The sequence below is a fragment of the Pelophylax lessonae genome, assembly GCF_965119305.1.
Source record: "Pelophylax lessonae genome assembly, chromosome: 1".
NCBI classification, from domain to species: Eukaryota; Metazoa; Chordata; class Amphibia; order Anura; family Ranidae; genus Pelophylax; species Pelophylax lessonae.
This window is the reverse complement of record NC_138768.1, coordinates 376,699,504-376,719,875: the sequence shown is the minus strand read 5'-3', so window position 1 is coordinate 376,719,875 and position 20,372 is coordinate 376,699,504. Positions and strand designations below refer to the sequence as shown.

The following is a 20,372-nucleotide window of genomic DNA, read 5'->3' as shown; positions in this document are numbered from 1 at the left end:
CCCTTGATCCAGAATCTGACGGCTGAGATAATCTGCCTGCCGATCTTCCACCCCTGGAGTGAATACCGCGGAGAGAGCCGGAAAAAAACGTTCCGCCCAACGAAGAATGCTGGCCACTTCGATGGCTGCCAGGACACTCTAGGTGCCCCCTTGGTGATTGACATAAGCCACGGCCGTAGCATTGTCCGACTGGATCCGAACCGGGCTGCCCTGGAGCTGCTCGGTCCAGTAAATCAGACAAAGTCTGATCGCTCTCAGTTGCAATACATTTATCGGTAACCTGGATTCTAGCGGAAGAAATGACTTCCCCCTGGCTGAGCATCGGAGACTGAAGCCGCCAGACCAGAGACTCCCTGGTCCGTTCGCTCAACCGGATCAGATTGTGCAGAGAATGCAGAGAATGGAGATTCCGATTCCATTAGAAAAGAATCTCCTTTTGGAGAATTCGGGTACGAGACTGGGCATACGGTACTGCCTCTAAGGAGGCCACCATCAGTCCCAGGATCCTCATGCAAGTCCGAAGGGAAGGCCCAGTTGACAGACAGCAACATCCGAATCGTTCACTGAATCTTCCGGAGATTCTCCGTAAGGAGACACACCTTTACCCAGGATGTCTCCAAAGTTAGGCCCAGATAGTTCAATCTCCTGGTGGGAACTAGGAATGATCTTTGGGAAAAGTGAAGAAAACGCTGATGTCCTGCGAAGATGGGGATCTGAAATTAGGCATCCTTGCTGTCTCTGGACGCCAGGAAATCCCCCTGATGCAGGGAGGCTACCCCTGTTCAGATGGACTCCATCTTGAATTCTTGTACCCGGACAAAATGATTGAGTGCTCTTAAGTCCAGAATTGGACGCACCTTGCCCTCCTTTCTGGGTATTGTGAATTGGTTCGAATAGAACCCCTGAAAACGTTCTGCTCAAGGAACGGGAACTACCACTCCTTGTTGCATCAAGTCCATTACTGCCCCCCGCAAAGCTTTTAAGCGATCCGGGGATAGTCGAATATTGGAAGGGAAGAATCGCACCGGTAGGAGTGATCGAAACTCGATCTTGTATCCCGACCGTATGACCACGCGAACCCCTTTGTCCGGGATTCTGGAAAGCCATGGATCCAGAAACTGGTGAAGACGTCCCCCACCCCAGAGATGGGTGGGGGCGCACCTTCAGGCTGTATTGGTCTTATCTTGGGGTTTGGCTGAGCCGGACTTTTGTTTACCCAACCAGCGCCCTTTGAAACCCCCTGAAGGGGCTTTGGAGGGCTTCCCCTTATCGCCCGCCCCAGCAGAACGAACAAACTTTTTATGAGCGGAAAAGGAAGGTCCTCGCCCGTTACGAGGTCCTTTACCCTTAGTCTGTAGCAAAAAAGTGCTCTTGCCCCCAGTGAGATCCTTTATAATCTCATCCAAGGTGGCCCCAAACAGGCGATCCCCTTGAAAAGGGAGATTAGCCAAAGCTTTTTTGGAACCTTGATCCGCCGACCAGCACTTTAACTACAACACGCGTCTGAGGACCACTGCTGAAACCGATGCACGCCCTAACAAGGGAGTGGCGTCCAGGGCGGCGTCACAGATGAACTGTAGTCCTTGTATAATCTGCTCCATCAAATCGGATACAGCCGGGGGGATACTTCTCCCCTTTAGGTCACGGCGTAACAATTTGGTCCATTCTGTCAATGTTTGTGAAACTAAACCAATGGCAACCACTGGCCTAAAGGTTGACCCCCATCAGGGAAAAAAAAAATGGAGCGGGATTGCGCTTCCACTTTACGATCTACCGGATCCCTAAAGGACGGAGCGTCCTCCAACGGGATAACAGTGGCTTTATTTAGTCTGGAAATCTGTGAGTCCACCACTAGTGGTTCCGTCCATTTTTTAAGGAGGGATTCCTCAAACGGATAGCGCCTAGCAATGCGTTTGGAAATAGCAGGGGTTTGTTTCGGACGACCCCATTCTTTAATTAGATGACCAAAACATTTGGGCAAGGGAAAAAACCTTCGCCATTTTGGTAGGCTTGCTAGTACCGAAAGGAATATCAGTATCAGCTACCTCTGCCGGTGTAACCTCCAGACTTAAGGTTTCCCGGACAGACACAACTAGTGCGTCCACCAACGCTTCTTGTGCTATGGCGGAGGCAGAAACATCCTCACTGTCTGAGGAGACCGTACCCGAGACAGCAGCCCCAGAAGAGGGACCTGCAGCTGCAGTGACAAGCTCAGAATCCGGATCTGAAGTGTCAGATGAAATAGGGGTAGGTGGGGGTCGCTTTCTTGCCCCCCGTCCCTGACAGGCCACCTCCACCCGGGATACCAAAGACTCCAAAACTGCTGATAATGCATCAATCATAAGTGGGGCACTGGAGGGTCCTGCGGCCACCTCGAGGGGATCAGGTGGGGATACATGTGTGGCAGGGTCCATAATTAATCCAAGACACTTGCCAGCAAACAAAAAAAATTGCAAAGAAAAATTTTTTTTTTGTAATTCCCCCAGCGCAACAGCGCCCCTCAGTGTTGCCTGCTTCGGACCCCCACAGAGAGAGACCCCAAGGGCTCACCACCTGATGCACAGAAGCTTCTACCAAACTGCTCTCAGCGCTGTCCTTTACAGACAGGAAGTCTTTTGGATCATTTTCCCGGGTAAAGGAGGCGGCTCCGCCCCTTTACACGCCTTCCGGCGCTTCCCCTGCTACTCCGAGGTAGCTGGTCATCTCAAAAATGGCCGCCCCCCATGCCGGAGACATGAGGCTACGCCAAGATGGCGGCCCATGTGGAAAGATGGCAGCGGCCTGCTACACCGTGCGGCCTGCGGAAGGCAGGCATCGGCCTGTGCGGCCTTTGGGAGGAGGGCGGCCTGCGGAAGGCAGGCATCGGCCTGTGCGGCCTGCAGGAGGATGGCGGCCTGCTGGAGGATGGCGGTAGTCCAGGCAACTGCAACCTTATGTATAAGGTAGGATCATATCCCCCTCTTACATGGCCATCCTAAACAGTAATGCCAGCCCCTGACTTCAGTCATGGTCCCTTTACAGTGCCCACTCATACAGTGACTTCCGATAGTCAGCTCCCAAACCAAGCCTCCTGGTATTTATTCACCAAATCACACTCAAGAGGGAGATCTGTGACATGCTATAGGATAGAGGAGGGACCCAGGAGCAAAAGGGTCCGACCATCCACAGGGGGGCCCGTGTCTATTCCCAAAACCCGACAGGGGAGTGGGGGGAACATACTCACCATACCGGAACCGGCGGGCATCCCCTCCTAACAAACCCCTCTCCACCGGAGTGGGGGGCTGTTGACCAATACGGACGCCGCGACTCAGTTTCCAACTGGTCGTCGGCGTCCCGGCGAGACGTTTAACTCGCAGGGCCAGTCCCCGTCCAGTGGGACTATGTCGCGGCCGACCCAGCGCGGAGCTAGGGCCTGCACGCGCTCGTAGGCTGACTGGGATGACCACTGGATCTTATCATCCAGCCCATCGCTTGAAGATCTCACAGGAACAACTGGAGAAAAAAGCTGCCTAAAAAAAATCTTGCCAGGACCAAAGATCCCAGCAAGGAACTTAGGTCCTTACTCCTGACTAGACAGAAAAAAACTAACATCCTGTAGCAGAGAGAGGATATACCCTCTGGGACTGCCCCTAAGGTGTGGCCAGAACGTTTTCCTTCTGCCTAGTGTCTTACTCCTGTAGAGGGCAGTATAACCCAATTTGATATTAATCAAGAGGATTGCGTCTGTCAATGAGCGACAAGAGAAAATCATTTACTGCATTACATAGGACTATGCAGGCACCTGTCAATTTATTGGATACGGAAGGGGTAATGAGCACCAGGTTCCTGCAGATTAGTAGGGCACAAAATTTCAAGATGACAGGGCATGTGCAGGTGTTGGCCATATTCCTACTGCACCTGTTTTACAGTGTTAATATTTACAAGTTTAAAGTGTAGCTAAAGGCAAAACTGTTTTGGATAAAATGGAGGAATTAGAATGGTCAGTTTTCATTACTGTCTGTGGCCACATTAGGGAGATTCATCCATTCCATTTGTCCTGTTCATTATCAAAAAGTGAAAGAAAGAAAAAAAAAAAAACTGGACCCTTACTTTATCCAAAAGTGAAGTAATGCCTTTAGTTCTACTTTAGAATTTGAAACCACTAAGACTAGAAAATGAAAAGCCCATGACCCCAAGTCAGACACACATTAAGACATCTAATGTGGTGAATGTCAATACAGAATACTGAATGAAGGATGAGTAGATATATGCATGGACACTAGTGTAACACCAAACTACAAAAAAAAAAAAAAAAAAAAAAAAAAAGCTACACAGGCTAGTCCAAGTACGTGCTTGGGGCCAGCAGGAAAAACCCAAGGCATCAAGATTGATTGCCGGTACTACATGAGACTAGATTTAACATTCTGCTATGCTAGCAAGCCTCTTGCATATTGAAAATATCCTCTATACTGCACATGAGGTTGTGAGAAGCATCTACATCTGAAGGCTGAACATGCAACTATTATATGGGAATGTATTGTAATCTACAGCCCTGGCTAAAAGTTGAGAATGACAAATTCTCAGTCTGCTGCCTCAGTTTTTATGATGCCAATTTTCATATACTCCAGAATGTTAAAGAGTGATCAGATGAATTGCAAATACAAGGATATTGCAGCTACCAAGATTGTACCTTATCAAGAACTTCAGGAGAGTGGTTCAATTGTTGTGAAGGCTTCAGGGCGCTCAAGTCCAGCAAGTGCCAGAACCATCTGCTACAGTCGATTCAGCTGCAGGATCAGGGCACCACTAGTGCAAAGCTTGCTCAGGAATGGCAGCAGGCAGATGCGAGTGCCTCTGCATGCACAGTGAGGAGAAGACTGAGGATGGCCTGGCCAAGGACAGCAAAGAAGCTACTTCTCTCCAGGACAGACTGATTCTACAGGGATTGGACTGCTGAGGACTGGGGTAAAGTCATTTTTTTCTGATGAATCCCCTTTGTTTGTGGCATCTGCAAAAAACCTTGTCTGAAGAGAAAGGTGAGCACTACCATCAGTCCTGTGTCATGCCAACACTAAAGCATCACGACACCATGTGTGGGGTTGCTTCTCAGCCAAGGGAGTGGGCCCACTCAGTTTTGCCTAAGAACACAGCCATGAATAATGAATGGTACAAAAACATCCTCAGAGCAACTTCCCCCAACCATCCAAGAACAGTTTGGTGAAGAACAATGCCTTTTCCAGCATGATTGAGCACCTTGCCATAATCAAGTGGCTTTGGGAACAAAAACATCAACATTTTGATTCTATGGCCAGGAAACTACCCAGACCTGAATACCATTGAGAACTTGGTCAAGCCTCAAGAGGCAGGTGAACAAAAAAATCCCTGAAAACTCTGACTCTCCTCCAAGCATTGTTTATGCAAGAAAAGGATTAGATTAGGCAGGATGTAGCCTAGAAGTTAACAGCACCAGGGCAAAAAAGAAAAAAAAAGTCAACACTGCAAATATTGACTCTGCATAAACTTAATGCAATTGTCAATAAAAGCTTTTGACACTTATGAAATGCTTGTAATTCTACATCAATATACCCATAGTAACATCTGACAAAGATCTAAAAACACTGAAATAGACAAACTTTTGGCCAGGGCTGTAGGTATACGGTTTGTGGTTTCAAACCTAGTGAGTCAAATCCATGTTTTATACCACAAATAGACTTATCTGCAGAGATGCACCCAGAAAGGGACTCCGATATACTGCCTTGCCTAAAGCATCGAGCGGAGTTGCAAAAAAAAAAAAAAAAAAAAAAAAAAAGTACATAAGCTTTTAAAATAAAAAAAAAAAAACTCTGCATTTAAGCACTTACCCCCTGGAAGTGCTTTTTCAGGATGTAATCCTGTAATGACAGCAGTGGGTTCCTCAGCTTTACTACCTTGAAACAAACATAACATGGATTTAGGGTTCCTATCTGCAGATCGAGTGCATGAGGAAAAAATGTGGCAGTGTTCATGCAACAAACTGCTGCTCAAGAATTCAACAAAACAAAAATGTGACAGGACAATGATAACAGGAAAATGAAAAACTTTGCACAAACATAATGAACAGTAAAGAGTATTACAGCTAGGTGACATGGTTTCAAGAGAGACAAAACACATTATCAGTAAACCGGTATGGGGAGATGGCTTTAAAGGACCCAACCCCTTCACTAAAGGTCTCCAAACTAACCCAAAAATTGTTTGGCTCTAACCTACAAACCAATATGGGTACATCAGGTACTGACTAGTAATGTGCCAACATGCCAGCTGAAAGGCCTTGCTACTATGTTCACTAGGCAACACTGAAATGCCAATTTCCCCACTTTTCAAATTTAGAAGAAATCTGCACATAGGCTATATATAGAGCAAAAAAATGGCCCTCAATCCTAGCATAATAAACCTGGGCTACACCAACTGAACATAATGGGAGGGGAGTAGAGAGAAAAAAAAAAACCCCGCACATCAGCAGAGGTTACCAGTGAAAACTGCTAGCATTTCCTTTGATATGGGAAGCCATACAATACAAAAACATCACTAAAAATTATGCCTGGTCTACCAACCCAGCTAATGATCTGTCACAAAGGAGATGTGAGGTAGGACTTCTTGGCCTGTTTGCAGTAACACATGGGTTCCCCCTGTAATCTCCAGATCCAATTAATATTGGCATATAGTTTACTGAGGATGACCACTTCCATCGGCTTAGTAGGTTTACAATAAGCTATGTTACTCTAGGCAACCACATTACTAATACTACCTGTAAATGAATAGTTGCCTTCTAATCCATATAAAAGCTTTATGAAGTTAATATACCAGAGAAGTCAATATACCAGAGATGTCTATGTAGTCCCAATAGCAAGTTTAGGTTGAGTCGAAAGAACCAGAGTTTGTGTCATCTGTCTCCATGGCAAGATGCTTACTTTGAGTCACTGGGACAGGAACTAAGGACACAATTCCAATGGTATCTTTGATGTAGTAGAGCTGAACCTTATGTGGATGAGTTTTAATGGGATGGGTGGATTGTAGTCGTAGAGGCTCCCCCTAGAAACTCTGGGGTCTTGCTGGACCCCCAGAGTTTACACCGCACCAACTTGTACAGACTGTAAAGAGATTTTTAAGTTTCATAACATCCAACACGCTTCCGGGGCTCAACACTCCCCCCCTTCATCAGGGCTAAAAAACAGGATGATGCAGGCACTTGGGTTGGAAAGGTGCCTTTCCAATCCAAATGTCTGCTTCATCTTTTTAGCTCCTGCTACAATTCCAAAAGTTAAAAAAATAAAACCCATGCTCACTATGCAAAACTAATGTGAATGGTGTTCCAGCTAGTGCATCCCTTCCATGGCCGTCCTCAACATGAGCCACATGGCAGCTCATTAGGATAGCAATCCAGTGAGTGTTCAATCAGCTGGTTTACCAACAGCTAAAAATGTATACATTTTCTAGATCGAGATAGAGCACTATGCGTAAAACCAAATGCCCACATTTCACATGCGACAACTGACATACCTTCTCTACAGCTCCGGCCATTATAAAGCTCCAAGCCAGCGGGGCATGTGCAAGTATATTTGGGTGAACGATCATTTATCTGTGGAGCAGGTAAACACAGATACTCACAGCCTCCGTTTTCTAGCCTCTCCTTACACCAGTTTTTTCCTGTTGGTCAAAGGGTTTTAGGTTATTACATATGGGCAAAAAAAAAAAAAACATGGGGGACAGGGGTTGGTTGTTGGTGCAGAACACAAAAGCATTGCATACAGTCATCCTGGTCCCAAACTGATGACTACCTGTCATTACCATGTACAACACTACTGATCCAGAACATGCATTAGCCATGGGACATTCATGTGATTGAAAATACCAGTGCCCACGTCACATAATACACTTCACAGAAACAAAACTCCCTCAAATGCAAGGCCTTACCTGTAGGCTGTACAAGTTCATGGTAGACTATAATGTCTTGCGCGTCATTTAAGTTGTTGACCAACGTTTCAATCTCTTGTCCATTAAACTTGTTTGCACCATAGATTGCTTCATTTTCACCATCCACCCAGTATACATGATCCTACACAATAGCAAACATATGACAAGTGGTTTAATAAAATACTGTGTATATTTTTTTTTTACACTGTCGGGATAAGGATTCAACTCTCCAGCACTCCCATTGCAACAATTCTGTAAATTCAGGGGGGGGGGGGGGGGGGAATAAGTACCATAGAATATAACTGTCCAAATATGGTGGTATTAAGCATGTGCCTTTTCACAAAGCAGCACTGGAGTGTCTAAAACCTTAATATTGTTATAGGATTGCCATAGAGGTGGAATCTGGATATTGATAATGTAGCTAAAGTGTTCCGCCTGCCCCCCGAGAAAAAGATAAAGTCGGCAGCTATAAAAAACACTGGTTCCCGCGTAAGCCGATTTTCTTATCAGCTCTTGGGTGCTGCCGTCGCCACCATTCAGGGTAAGGGTACCCGACAGTGAAGCCTTTCGGCTTCACAGCTTGTTCCCTACTGCAAAAAAAAAAAAAAAAAAAAAAAAAAAAAAAAAAAAAAAAAAAAAAAAAAAAAAAAACACACTTTCCAATTGGCCCAGCAGCAGAAGGAGGACCAAACTTCTAAAGGACAGCGCCACATCTCCCGGAAGTGGGGAGGGGTACCCGTCCCCCCCCCCCCAAATGTATAGAGACCAGGAACTTTCATTTGAGGACCCATCTCTTTTGGAACAATTCAAGCTTGTGTTGAAGCAAGAAGTCCGGGATAGCAGTAAAACCAGATTGGTTTTTAGAGGGAGTAGAAGTGTAAAACCATTCTACTCCCTCTAGAGTAGGGAATGGTTAGAACCAGGTTTTTACTTCTATGCAGGGCTCCTTTAGCTCACGTCATGTTTTGTCAGCAGGACATGGAGACCCTTCAAAATGCAACAGACAAATGCCTTTAGTAGAATAGAGAAAGGCTAGAAGACCTCTCAGATTTGACCATTAAAGATTTACTGGCTATATGCTGATACTTGACAGATCCGAAGTAGGTGAAATCTCTAGTGAAGCCCAAGACAGCTAAAAAAGGTAGACGGGGATTTCATTCTTCCCCAGGTTTTTAAAAACGCAAAAGCCTGTCTGACATTTGAAACCCTTCCCTACACTGTCTAAAAATTAAAGTTTTGGCCACCCACACACCTCTAAAGTAATCAACCAATACATGAAAGATGAAATACCTCAAAAATTGTAAGGGCAAGAGGATAAGCCAGAAATTCATGCGATTTCAAGATAATACGGCGGTCCTGGCCATTTAGATCCACACTACAGAGTTGGTGCAGCTTCAGATCAAGCCAATAGAGACGACTTTTCACCAAATCTATGAAAGTAAAGAAAGTTATATTAGAGCCAAAAGGAATCTTACATGTCACAATGCTACTGTTAAAATGGTTCTTACCGTAAAAGCGATTTCTCCACGTTAAACGGACACAGCGCTCCATAAATCAGAACTTGTGGGTTAAATTGCCTCCTCCAGGAGTAGGACTAAGCAGAACAAAAAACACCTGGCTACGCCCATGTGCCGTCCTCAGCTGGTATATAACCCCCCTCTCTGCTCCAAGCAATCCGTTTAGTAGCAAGCAGTGTTAGAAGTATCAGAACTCCATAGAGGAGTGGGTGCTGTGGGTTGAACTCCGAAAGATTTTATGGAAAGTAAAAAAATCCCATTCTTTGGTTTGACGGACACAGCGCTCCATAAATCGTAAGTAGTGGGACATCCAAAAGCAGTGCCCCCAAAACAAAAATTATGCGGATCTCCTTGAGGCTCAAAGTCCACAGGGCCGGAAACCAGCAAAGATGTCCCCCCACCCCAATAATGGTGGAGTCTGGTCTGCTGGTCCAGAGAAGCTAGCTCTATGCTTACCAGATCAGCTTGGAACCTCCCAGGGAAGATTTAAGAGATCCATTTCCCTTATTCTCTGTCCCAGAAGCACACAATAACTTTATGGGCTGAGAAGGCAGGCCCCCTGTCTGCAGCAAGGCTCCTTCCTTTTCCTTGATGTGGCAGGAGGGTACTCTTCCATCCCGTGATAACCTTAATGTCATCCAGGGTAGCCTTAAACCCAGTGATCACCTTGAAAGGGCAGATCAATTAGATCTTTCTTAGAGGCTTGGTTTGCAGACCAATTCTTAAGCCACAGCACGTGCCCAATCACCACCACTAAAACAATGTTTGTCAGCACAGGAGCTGTAGCCAACACTGCATCACAAATAAATTGCAGCCCATGGACCAACTGGGCCGCTAAAGCAAGAGGGACATGCTCACCCCCCCAGGTCTTGGTGTAAAAGCTTGGCCCATTCAGTTAGGAACTGAGACACCAGGGCTGAGGCAAAGACTGGCTGCAATGCCAAAGCAGCCATAACATACAGTAGGGGGGCAGCACTGGATCTAGATTATCCAGCCTGGCAGTTGATTGTAGATCTCCCGAGGGAAAAAAAAAAAAAAAAAAAAAAAAAAAAAAAAGGAGAAAATTGCTAGGACCAGAGATCCCAGCTGGGAGCCTAGGTCCTTACTCATTACCAATCGAGGATGGCCCATGGGCATAGCCAGGTGTTTTTTGTTCTGCCTAGTCCTACTCCTGGGAGGAAGGGAGGAGGCAATATAACTCACTAGGTATGATGATTTATGGAGAGCTGTGTCAAGTCAATGAACGGAACTGTTTTACATTTCCTGTAAAAGGTTTTACGCTACCAAAATCAGAGGAAAGGAGAGGGTCCCATGCTCCAGGAAACCGATTTTACATGCACCTGAGAATACAGTTCTGGAGCACCAACATATTTCTCAGACACACACTTTAAAAAGTGTTCTTTTTTTTGTCTTAATCAGGAGTATAATAGCATCAAGTCAATTAAACTTCTGAGATCTTTACCTGGTCAGTTAAGTAGCAAGAGGGGGGGGGGGGGGGTTGTTCATTTCATTAACACCAAAGCAGCTGAAACTGATTAACTGATTAACAGGTGAACTAGATGGGAAACAATGAAAACCCCCAAAACCGGAATGGATTTTACAGGTAGAGGCTACTCCCATTTTTGTTCCCTAGTTTTGCACTTGGCTAGGGTCCGTGTCACTACTGGTAGCATGAGGCAGAGCATGGAGGAGTAGATTCCAGGAGACAGGCAGTTACTCTAGGAGAGCTGGACAGGGCTGAAGAAGGTCCTTAACCCATCAGCATGACCAGTTATCACTTGCCTTTCACGGCCGTCCTCAGCCAACAATGCACTGTTTCATTGGGCAACTATGTGGCAAATGAGGTTTAATGTTGATAAATGTAAAATTATGCACTTGGGGGGCTAAGAAAATGCATGTATCATACATACTAGGTGGAGTAAAACTGGGGGAATCAAAGCAGAGAAGGATCTGGGTGCTCCGGTAGATCATAAGCTTAATAGCATGCAATGCCAAGCTGCTGTTTCCAAAGCAAGCAAAGACCTTTCTTGTATTAACAGAGGCATGGACTCCAGAGAGATTATTTTGCCCCTGTACAAATTAGTAAGACCTCATCTGGAATATGCAGTTCAGTTTTGGGCACCAGTTCTTAAGGATATCGGGGAACTGGAGAAAGTGCAGAGAAGAGCAACCAAACTGATAAGAGGCATGGAGGAGCTAAACTATGAGAAAAGATTAGAGGAACTAAATTTATTCTCTTGAGAAGGAGATTAAGGGGGATATGATCAACAAGTATAAATACATAAGGGGTCCATATAGTGAACTTGGTGTTGAGTTGTTCACTTTAAGGTCAACACAGAGGACAATGGGGACACTCTTTACGTCGAGGAAAACAGATTTAATCTCCAAATATGAAGGGTTTCTTCACCGTAAGAGCTGTGAAAATGTGGAATAGACTCCCTCCAGGAGGTGGTTCTGGCTAGCTCACTAGAAAGGTCAGGATTCTTTACCTAAGAATTTAGTACCCACTTACTGTATATTAAGTAGACCCAGGAAAGTTGATCCAGGGAATATCCGATTGCCTCTCGGGGGATCAGGGAGGAATTTTTTTTCCCCTGCTGTAGCAAATTGGATCATGCTTTGCTGGGTTTTCACCTTCCTCTGGATCAACTGGGGGTATAGGATTGTGTGGTTGGGTTTTCAATACTGTTTTTTTTGGTTGAACCAGATGGACTTGTGTCTTTTTTCAACCTGACTAACTATGTAACATCTGTAAGGATTTAAAAAGGGGATGTATGGTGTTTTGTTTATTTATACTTACCTAGGTGGATGCAGCATCTGTCCTCTGGCATCTCTACACTGAGAAGCGAGCGATCGAACACTGCCGATTTTTCATAGCTCTCTGCTCTGCCCCCTCCTTGCTCACTGGAGCGCTAGGCTGTGGAGGGGGCAGCGCGGCCGGCTCAGGCACTCCGCTTGCTGAGAGGCTGAGCTGGGTGTCCGTCCAGTTATCTGGCGGATCCCGACTTCGTGGTCATGACAGAGAATGGACCGACTACTTTGATGTCAGCAGAGCACGGACTTCAGCCAGCTCTGCTGAAAACAGGTCACAGAAGTGCAAAACAAACTGCATTCCTGTGATCCATAGGAGAATAAGTACAGCAAAAGCTTGTTCCTTAGAAGCCCTGTGTCCACTACTGTAGGATAAGGAAAAAAGTGACTAGTAAATAAAGGGCACAATGCAGCACAACTGTTCTAAAAGAAAATGTATACTTAAAATTAAAAATTAAAGTTGCCGGGCACTCTGCCAACTGCTTGCATGTCCCAGTGACCATACCGCAATAAAAATTCAGGTTTCTATTCTTTCCATAATCTCAAACTAAGGAGAGTTCAAATCAACTGAAAAAAACCTTTAAATATTTTAATATTTTACCCAAAGCAATTCCACTCGGGCGCTGGATATCTGTTGTAACCAGTGGCTGTCTGTCTATTCCATTCATTCCGGCCTTCTCAATCTTAGCAGCTTCGCCCCAGTCTGACCAGTAGATAAATCTGAAAAGTCAAAGCAAAATTTTTTTTTTTTTTTAAAGATCAGTCGTAAAAACAAGCTAGCACTGTGTCCCACTTTTTGTTGGCTCACCAAACTGAAAAAGGGGGGGGGGGGGGGGGGAGGAACACACACACTACCCAAGGGGGAACAAGGCCAATCAAACCTGAATCTCAGGGTTACAGAGTTTGTCACCCTCTATGACCAACACTTGCTGCTATATTCATCTATTGGTGCCCTAAGAAATACTCTGGGTGGGGTGATGCGCTGTTTCTTTGGGAAAAGTAAAGTCCAAGTTTTAGATAAAGCTCATGCTGTTAAGAATATAAAAGTCCTTGCATTTAAGGGGGAAAAAAAAAAAAAAAAAAAAAAAAAGAAAGTCCAATCTACCACCTCTACTCCCTTTCAAGCCTAGGGACCCAAATTCTATGAATGCCTATAGTCACCCATGGAACCCAGATATTCATCCAATTCGACTATTCTAAGCCAGATTGAAAAACCTCAGGTCTTATTACTACAGTCCCAATTCGGAAAAATGCCCACAATGGCGCATAGCAACATACTCTGTATTTTTGCCTTAGTTCGCATAAGGGAAGGGACACAATGACTGCCCAAGTCTTACTAATTAAAAAAAAGGACAGATTACCCAGATATTGGATCAACCGCTATGGATGATGGATCATTTAACTCCGTGCTGAATAAGACCCTCCTTTTAGAGCCACTGAAATTGGACACGGAGATAGTCTTCAAGCCAACATCTGCCCAATAAATGTTCTTGTAGACCCAGTCAACAGCAATGGCTGAAGGAGTGTGCAGGCCTTCTACAACCTTTATATGGTGTCCGATTCTGTCACGAATATCCACCGAAGCTCTAGGAGAAAGAAGAATTTGAAACCATAGCTTACACACAGCATGAAAGCAAATGTAATTTAAACAAAAGATTTCAGAAGTCCCATTCTTTATTATTCTCCTTCCCCCATCAGTATTATTCTCCTTCCCCATTTATCAGCCCCCAAACTATGATCCTTTTGGGAATACAGAATATACCTGGAAATTAAAGGGGCAAAAGTGAACGACAAAACTCAGTATATCAGCACAAATTATGATTCCACTAATTCATAGGTGCTAAATGATTATAACTAGGAGGAGCTAAAAGTAAACAAAGAACTATAAAAATAGAGTAGAGATTATGCAAATCCAAGGCTCTGAAGCCTGACTGGTCATTCTCTACACTGTAGGACAATATTTAAATCCATAAAACAGAAGTGGCTCAACTGGAAGAAAATTATGAGAGTGAAGATCTACTTTTAGGCAAAACATAACTAGCCATTTTACATACTTACTAGTAGTTAAAAACTGGCACACACAAATTGTGTGGAGCTTAATAAATCAGTTTAACCCCTTCCGTACCGCGTCATGTGAAATGACGTCGGCACAAATCCTCTCTCGATCCGGGCGGACGTCATATGACGGCGCCCGGATCTCCCCGCAGCGCGGCGATCGGGGGTGAGGCTCGTCCCTCGGACTGAGCCCAACCCCGATCAAGGTAAACAGCCAATGAAATTGGCTGTTTACCACGTGATCGGCTGTGTCAATCACAGCCGATCACATGAGCGGCTCCAGCGCGAGCCGCTCGTTCCTTCCTTAATGCGCGCCCCCGGGGGCGCGCAGCGCGGCGATCGGGGACGAGGCTCGTCCCTCGGACAGAGTCGATCCCCGATCTAGGTAAAGAGCCAATGAAATTGGCTCTTTACCACGTGACCGGCTGTGTCCAATCACAGCCGGTCACAAATGTCATCAGAGAACACGGTAACTAGCTGTCACCGTGTTCTCCTCCTCACACACTGATCCTGTGTGAGGAGGAGATTGTGGTAACAGCTAGTTACCAACTACAGTGCACCCCAAACACACTGATTGCCGCCCCCCCCCCCCCCCCCAATAAAGAGCACCTGTCACTAGCCCATCAAAGTACCCGAGTACCTGTCACCAGCCCATCGGATACTCTGACGACGGGTACTCGGATACTCTGACGACGGGTACTCGGATACTCTGACGACGGGTACTCGGATACTCTGACGACGGGTACTCGGATACTCTGACGACGGGTACTCGGATACTCTGACAACAGGTACTCGGATACTCTGACAACAGGTACTCTTGGTACTTTGAGTACCCGTCATCGGAGTACCCGAGTACCTGTCACCTACCCTTTAGAGTACCCAAGTACCTGTCACCTACCCAACAGAGTACCCGAGTACCTTCCACCTGCTCATCAGAGTACCTGACACCTGAAGTACCCGAGTACTTGCCACCTGCTCATCATTACCCATCACTACTCATCAGTACTCATCAGTACCCATCAGTACCCATCACCTATTAGTATCAGTACTGATCATCCGTACCCATCATCAGTACAGTATCAGTATCACCTATCAGTATCAGTACTACTCATCAGTACCTATCACCTGCCTGTCACCTGCCCATAAGAGTACCCGAGTACCTGTCACCTGCCTATCGGAGTACTCGAGTACCTGCCACTTGCTCATCAGTACCAGAGTACCTGTCACCTGCCCAGCAAAGTACCCGAGTACCTGTCACCCTTCATACAGGCACCATGTCCAAGTCCAAAAAGGTTTATATACGTCGTCCGTTTAAACCTAAATACCGGTGTTATGGCAGCAGATTGCCACAACCCTGGTATTTTTTTAAACGGTGGACGGTTGGCTTTCCGATAAGGGTGGTCCCAGCGGCGGATTCGCCGTGGGATCACCCTTCCGGGGTGGCGGAAGAGGTGCCCCCCCCCCTCCCGCTGCATTCTGGTCCTTTTCCCCATTTACCGGACCCGCCGGCAGCGGGGAAAACGATCCGGTCCCAGATCCTCACAGACAGGATGTCGAGTGAGGGCAAGCTTGCCCTCACTTGACTCTATGGTCTTGGAGGACCGGAGCTACGGCAAACGTCATTGCCTAGCAACCAGTTTAAAGGTCTCTTTTTTTTTTAATTTTTTTTTTTTTATTTTTTCTATCTTTTAGTGTACTTGTGAGATCTGAGGACTTTTTGACCCCAGATCTCACAAAAAAGAGGTCCTGTCGTGCCTTTTTCTATTACAAGTAATGTTTACATTTCTTGTAATAGAAATAAAAATGATCAATTTTTTTTTTTTTTTTTTTAAAACAGCGTAAAAATAAAAATAAAATAGTAAAAAAAAAAAAAAAAAAAAAAAAAAAAAAAATTAAAGCGCCCTGTCCCCGCGAGCTCGCGCGCAGAAGCGAACGCATACGGAAACCCCGCCCACATATGTAAACAGTGTTCAAACTACACATGTGAGGTATCGTCGCGATCGTTAGAGCAAGAGCAATAATTTGAGCCCTAGACCTCCTCTGTAACTCTAAGATAGCAACCTGTAGAAATTTTTAAAATGTCGCCTATGGGGATTTTTAAGTACCAAAGTTTGTCACCATTCTGTGAGCGTGCGCAATTTTGAAGCATGACATGTTGGGTATCTATTTACTCGGCGTAACATTATCTTTCACATTATGGAAAACAATTGGGCTAACTTTACTGTTTTCTTATTTTTTAATTAAAAAAAGTGATTTTTTTCTCAAAAAATTGCGTTTGGAAGACCGCTGCGCAAATACGGTGTGATAAAAAATATTGCAATAATCTCCATTTTATTCTCTAGGGTCTCTGCTAAAAAAAAATATATAATGTTTTGGGGTTCCAAGTAGTTTTCTAGCAAAAACAACTGATTTTAGCTTGTAAACACCAAATGTCAAAAATAGGCCTAGGCAAGTGGCTAGGATGCATGATGCTCCTTGGATGTTTAGGCCCCTCTATATGGCTAGGCTGTAAAAAAGTCTCACACATGTGGCATTGCCATACTCAGGAGGAGTGGCAGAATGTATTTTGGGGTGTCATTTTTGCTATGTGCATGCTATGTGTTAGGAATATTCTATAAATTTACAACTTTGTGTAAAAAAAAAAAGTTTATTTTTTTCCCACATTTTCCAAAAACTTGTGGAAAAAAATGACATGTTCAAAGGACCCATAATGCCTCATAGAATATACGTTGGAGTGTTTGCTTTCCAAAATGGGGTCATTTTGTGGACTTTTCCATTGTATTGGTGCTCTAGGGCCTTGAAAAGTGTGATAGGTAGTAAGAAAGTTTTATGTGTATTTATGCTCCTAAAACGCCTTATGGTGCTACTTGGACGTGGAGTCTTTTTGTGGCCAGGCTGTGTAAAAGTCTCACACATGTGGTATCACCATACTCAGGAGTAGCAGAATGAATTTTGGGGTGTCATTTTTGCTGTGTACATGCTATGTGTTAGAAATAGCTTATAAATTGACAACGTTTTGGGAAAAAAAAAAAAAAAAAAAAAAAAAAAAAAAAAAAAAAAAAAAAAAAAGAAAAAAAAAATGTTTTCTTCATTTCCAAGAATTGTGGGAAAAAATTATAACTTCAAAAAACTCACCATGCCTCTTACTTAATACCTTGGACTGTCTACTTTACAAAAAAAGGGTCATTTGGGGGGTATTTGTACTGTCCTGACATTTCAGGGCCTCAAGAAAGGAGATAGGCCATCAGTACATCTGGTGTGATCAATTTTCAGTAATTGGTACCATAGCTTCTAGGACTCAATAACTTTCACACAGACTAAATAATACACTAATTTGGGTTAATTTTACCAGAGATATGTAGCAGTATAAATTTTGGCCCAAATGTATGAAGAAAAATTAATTTTTTGCAAAATTTTATAATAGAAACTAAAAAAGTGTTTTTTTTTGCAAAATTTTTGCTCTTTTTTGCTTATATCACGGAAAAAAAAAACCCCAGTTGTGATCAAATACCACCAAAAGAAAGCTCTATTTGTGTGAAAAAAATGATAAAAATGTTGTTTGGTTACAGTGTAGCATGACTGAGCAATTGTCATTCAAAGTGTGAGAGTGCTGAAAGCTGAAAATTGGTCTGGGCAGGAAGGGGGTCTAACTGCTCTGTATGGAAGCGGTTAATATTGACAATAATTTAAGAATTCTAAATGCATAAACTATACTCAGTGAGTTGACTATAGCCCATTCTGGGAATCAATTGCCCAATTAGTTCCTGTACAACCTATGCAAAGGTTATGGTAAACACTGACAAGCAGATTTTTAAAAATTACATTTAGACTGATTAGCCATACCGAAATATTGCCTTTTGATTCATGTCAACCCAGAACAGATTTTGTCCTTCAATATCAGCATCCAGGGCCACTGTATTCCGCAACTGTTCCACTAACTGAATATATTCCTTTCTTTCAAGTCCAAATTTCCGGATATCTCTGCGATTTGTAAATATAAGACTTGGCTCCCTACCTATAAAGAGAAGAGAACATCAATGTACACAATTTGGTCAATTTACACTAGACTATACAATTCGCATTGTTAAAGAGGTAAAATCACCAGGTATGCTTTTGCATAGTTACAATGGTCCAAGCTCGACCAAAGCAAGTATGCATATTCCATACTTTGCTGATCACTGTGGAAGCATAAAACCACTGAAGTAGCCACTGCTAGTCCAGGGATCCTTGAGGCCTTCTGAATCATGTGCCAAGTGCCTGCCCTGCTGGCCAGTAACTGCAGGTGGCTCCCATCTCCATGCCATACAAAAAAAAAAAAAAAAAAAAAAAAAAAAAAAAAAAAGACGGCTGCAACCTGACGGCATTGGATGGACCAAAACAATGTCCCAGAGGTGTTCCATCTATTTGATTTAAGTTGGCTTGCGTGGGGGCCTTTCAAATGGTATCAATTTCTTTCATTCTCCAGAACTGGCTGCATACCCTCAACCAGACTTGTATAAAGTACTCGAAATTTCTACTTGAGTAAAAGTACAAGTGCTCGATCAAAAAATTACTTGAGTAGAAGTGGAAGTGCTCGCAGAAAAAGTTACTTAAGTAGAAGTACTAAAGTATTCAACATTTTTTTTACTTAAGTATTGCAAGTAGTTTTTTCAAAAAATTTGCTACTTAAGTACTAAAAGTAAAAAGTACCAGTAGTTTTGAAAAAAAATTTCTACTCAAGTACTGAAAGTAGAAGTACAAGTACTGTGTTATGTAGTTATTAAAGAAATAAGTCAAAAGTTTGAACATCATATTGTTTTTATTATTTCAAATGATTTATTTAAATGATTAACCTGTGTTTGTTAGTAGTTTCTTGATGCACTTTAAGCGCTGTAGCACCATTTATTTGTTTGTTTCATATTTTCTTTTTATTGGAAAGATTTGGTATAGCAGCTTTTATTATACACAGCCTTTATTTTCGTATGCGCTGATTTACAAATGACATTATACACATTTTTTTGAGCTTTATGCAACCTACCATCTACTGTTCTGGCAGTGGTAATTTTTTTAAAAGTAACGAGTAACTATGCAGCACAAAAAAAAAAATACTTGAGTAGAAGTATCGAAATCGAAAAAATGTAGTGAAGTAAAAGTAGAAGTAGGAGAAAAAAATTCTACTCTAGGAAAGTACAGATACCGCATTTCGGTACTTAAGTACAGTACTTAAGTAGTTCTACTTCGTTACTATACATCTCTGCCCTCAACACAATGCCGGGCACGGTCGTGCACCAGAAGGAACCCAGGACCCACTGCACCAGCGCAAGGTTGGACAATGAGCTCAAGCATTTCATCCAGATTCCTAATGGCAGTCAAGGGTGCCATTGTCTAGCCTGTAGAGGTCTGTGCTCCCCTCCATGGATATGCCACCCCAGTGACCCACCAAACCAGTCGTGCTAGGCGATGTTACAGGCAGAATATTGTTCGACAGCTTCTCTAGACTTAAAGGGTCACATGTGCTCAGGGTAAACCTGCTCTCATCTGTATGGCACAGGGTGCCAGTGGCAGACCTGCCAAATCTGGTGCTCAATGTCAAATACCAATCGAGCACAGCTGTTGGGCCACCTTTATGAAGTCAGTTTGGTCAGAGACATTCACACCAGTGGCCTGCTGGATGTCGTTTTGTAGGGCTCTGGCAGTGCTCATCCTGTTGCTCCTTGCACAAAAGGAGCAGATACCGATCCTGCTGATGGGTTAAAAACCTTCTACAGCTCCGTCCAGCTCTCCAAGAGTAATTGCCTGTTTCCTGGAATCTCCGCCATGCTGTCAAGACTGTGCTGGAAAACACTGTAAACCTTCTGGCAATGGCACATACTGATGGGCCATCCTTGAGGAATTGACTGCCTGTGCAACCTCTACAGGGTCCAGGTATCACCTCGTGCTATCAGCAGTGACACTGACCCCCAATTCAAAAGCAAAACTAGTGAGAAGCGGAGAAAAAAAAAAAAAAAAGAAGAGTATGGAAAAAAAAGTCAGCCAGTGGCCTTCACCTGTAAAACCCATGTCAAAACTGTTGCCCACCTA

General features: G+C 44.0%; 1 protein-coding gene across 2 annotated transcripts in view; it reads right to left on the bottom strand.

Annotated features, from left to right (window-relative positions):
- VLDLR (very low density lipoprotein receptor) overlaps positions 1-20,372 on the bottom strand; it is an 84,000-nt gene that overhangs the window by 14,778 nt on the left and 48,850 nt on the right. Inside the window, exons 10-16 of one of the 2 annotated variants that reach the window (XM_082257650.1) lie at positions 18,156-18,327; positions 13,619-13,843; positions 12,859-12,977; positions 9,220-9,359; positions 7,930-8,071; positions 7,516-7,662; positions 5,841-5,906 (exon numbers count right to left, since the gene is read on the bottom strand). In XM_082257650.1, the coding sequence (XP_082113776.1) occupies positions 5,841-5,906; positions 7,516-7,662; positions 7,930-8,071; positions 9,220-9,359; positions 12,859-12,977; positions 13,619-13,843; positions 18,156-18,327 (1,011 nt within the window). The remainder of the gene's footprint in view (positions 1-5,840; positions 5,907-7,515; positions 7,663-7,929; positions 8,072-9,219; positions 9,360-12,858; positions 12,978-13,618; positions 13,844-18,155; positions 18,328-20,372) is intronic. The other variant, XM_082257651.1, reaches the window with a different exon arrangement.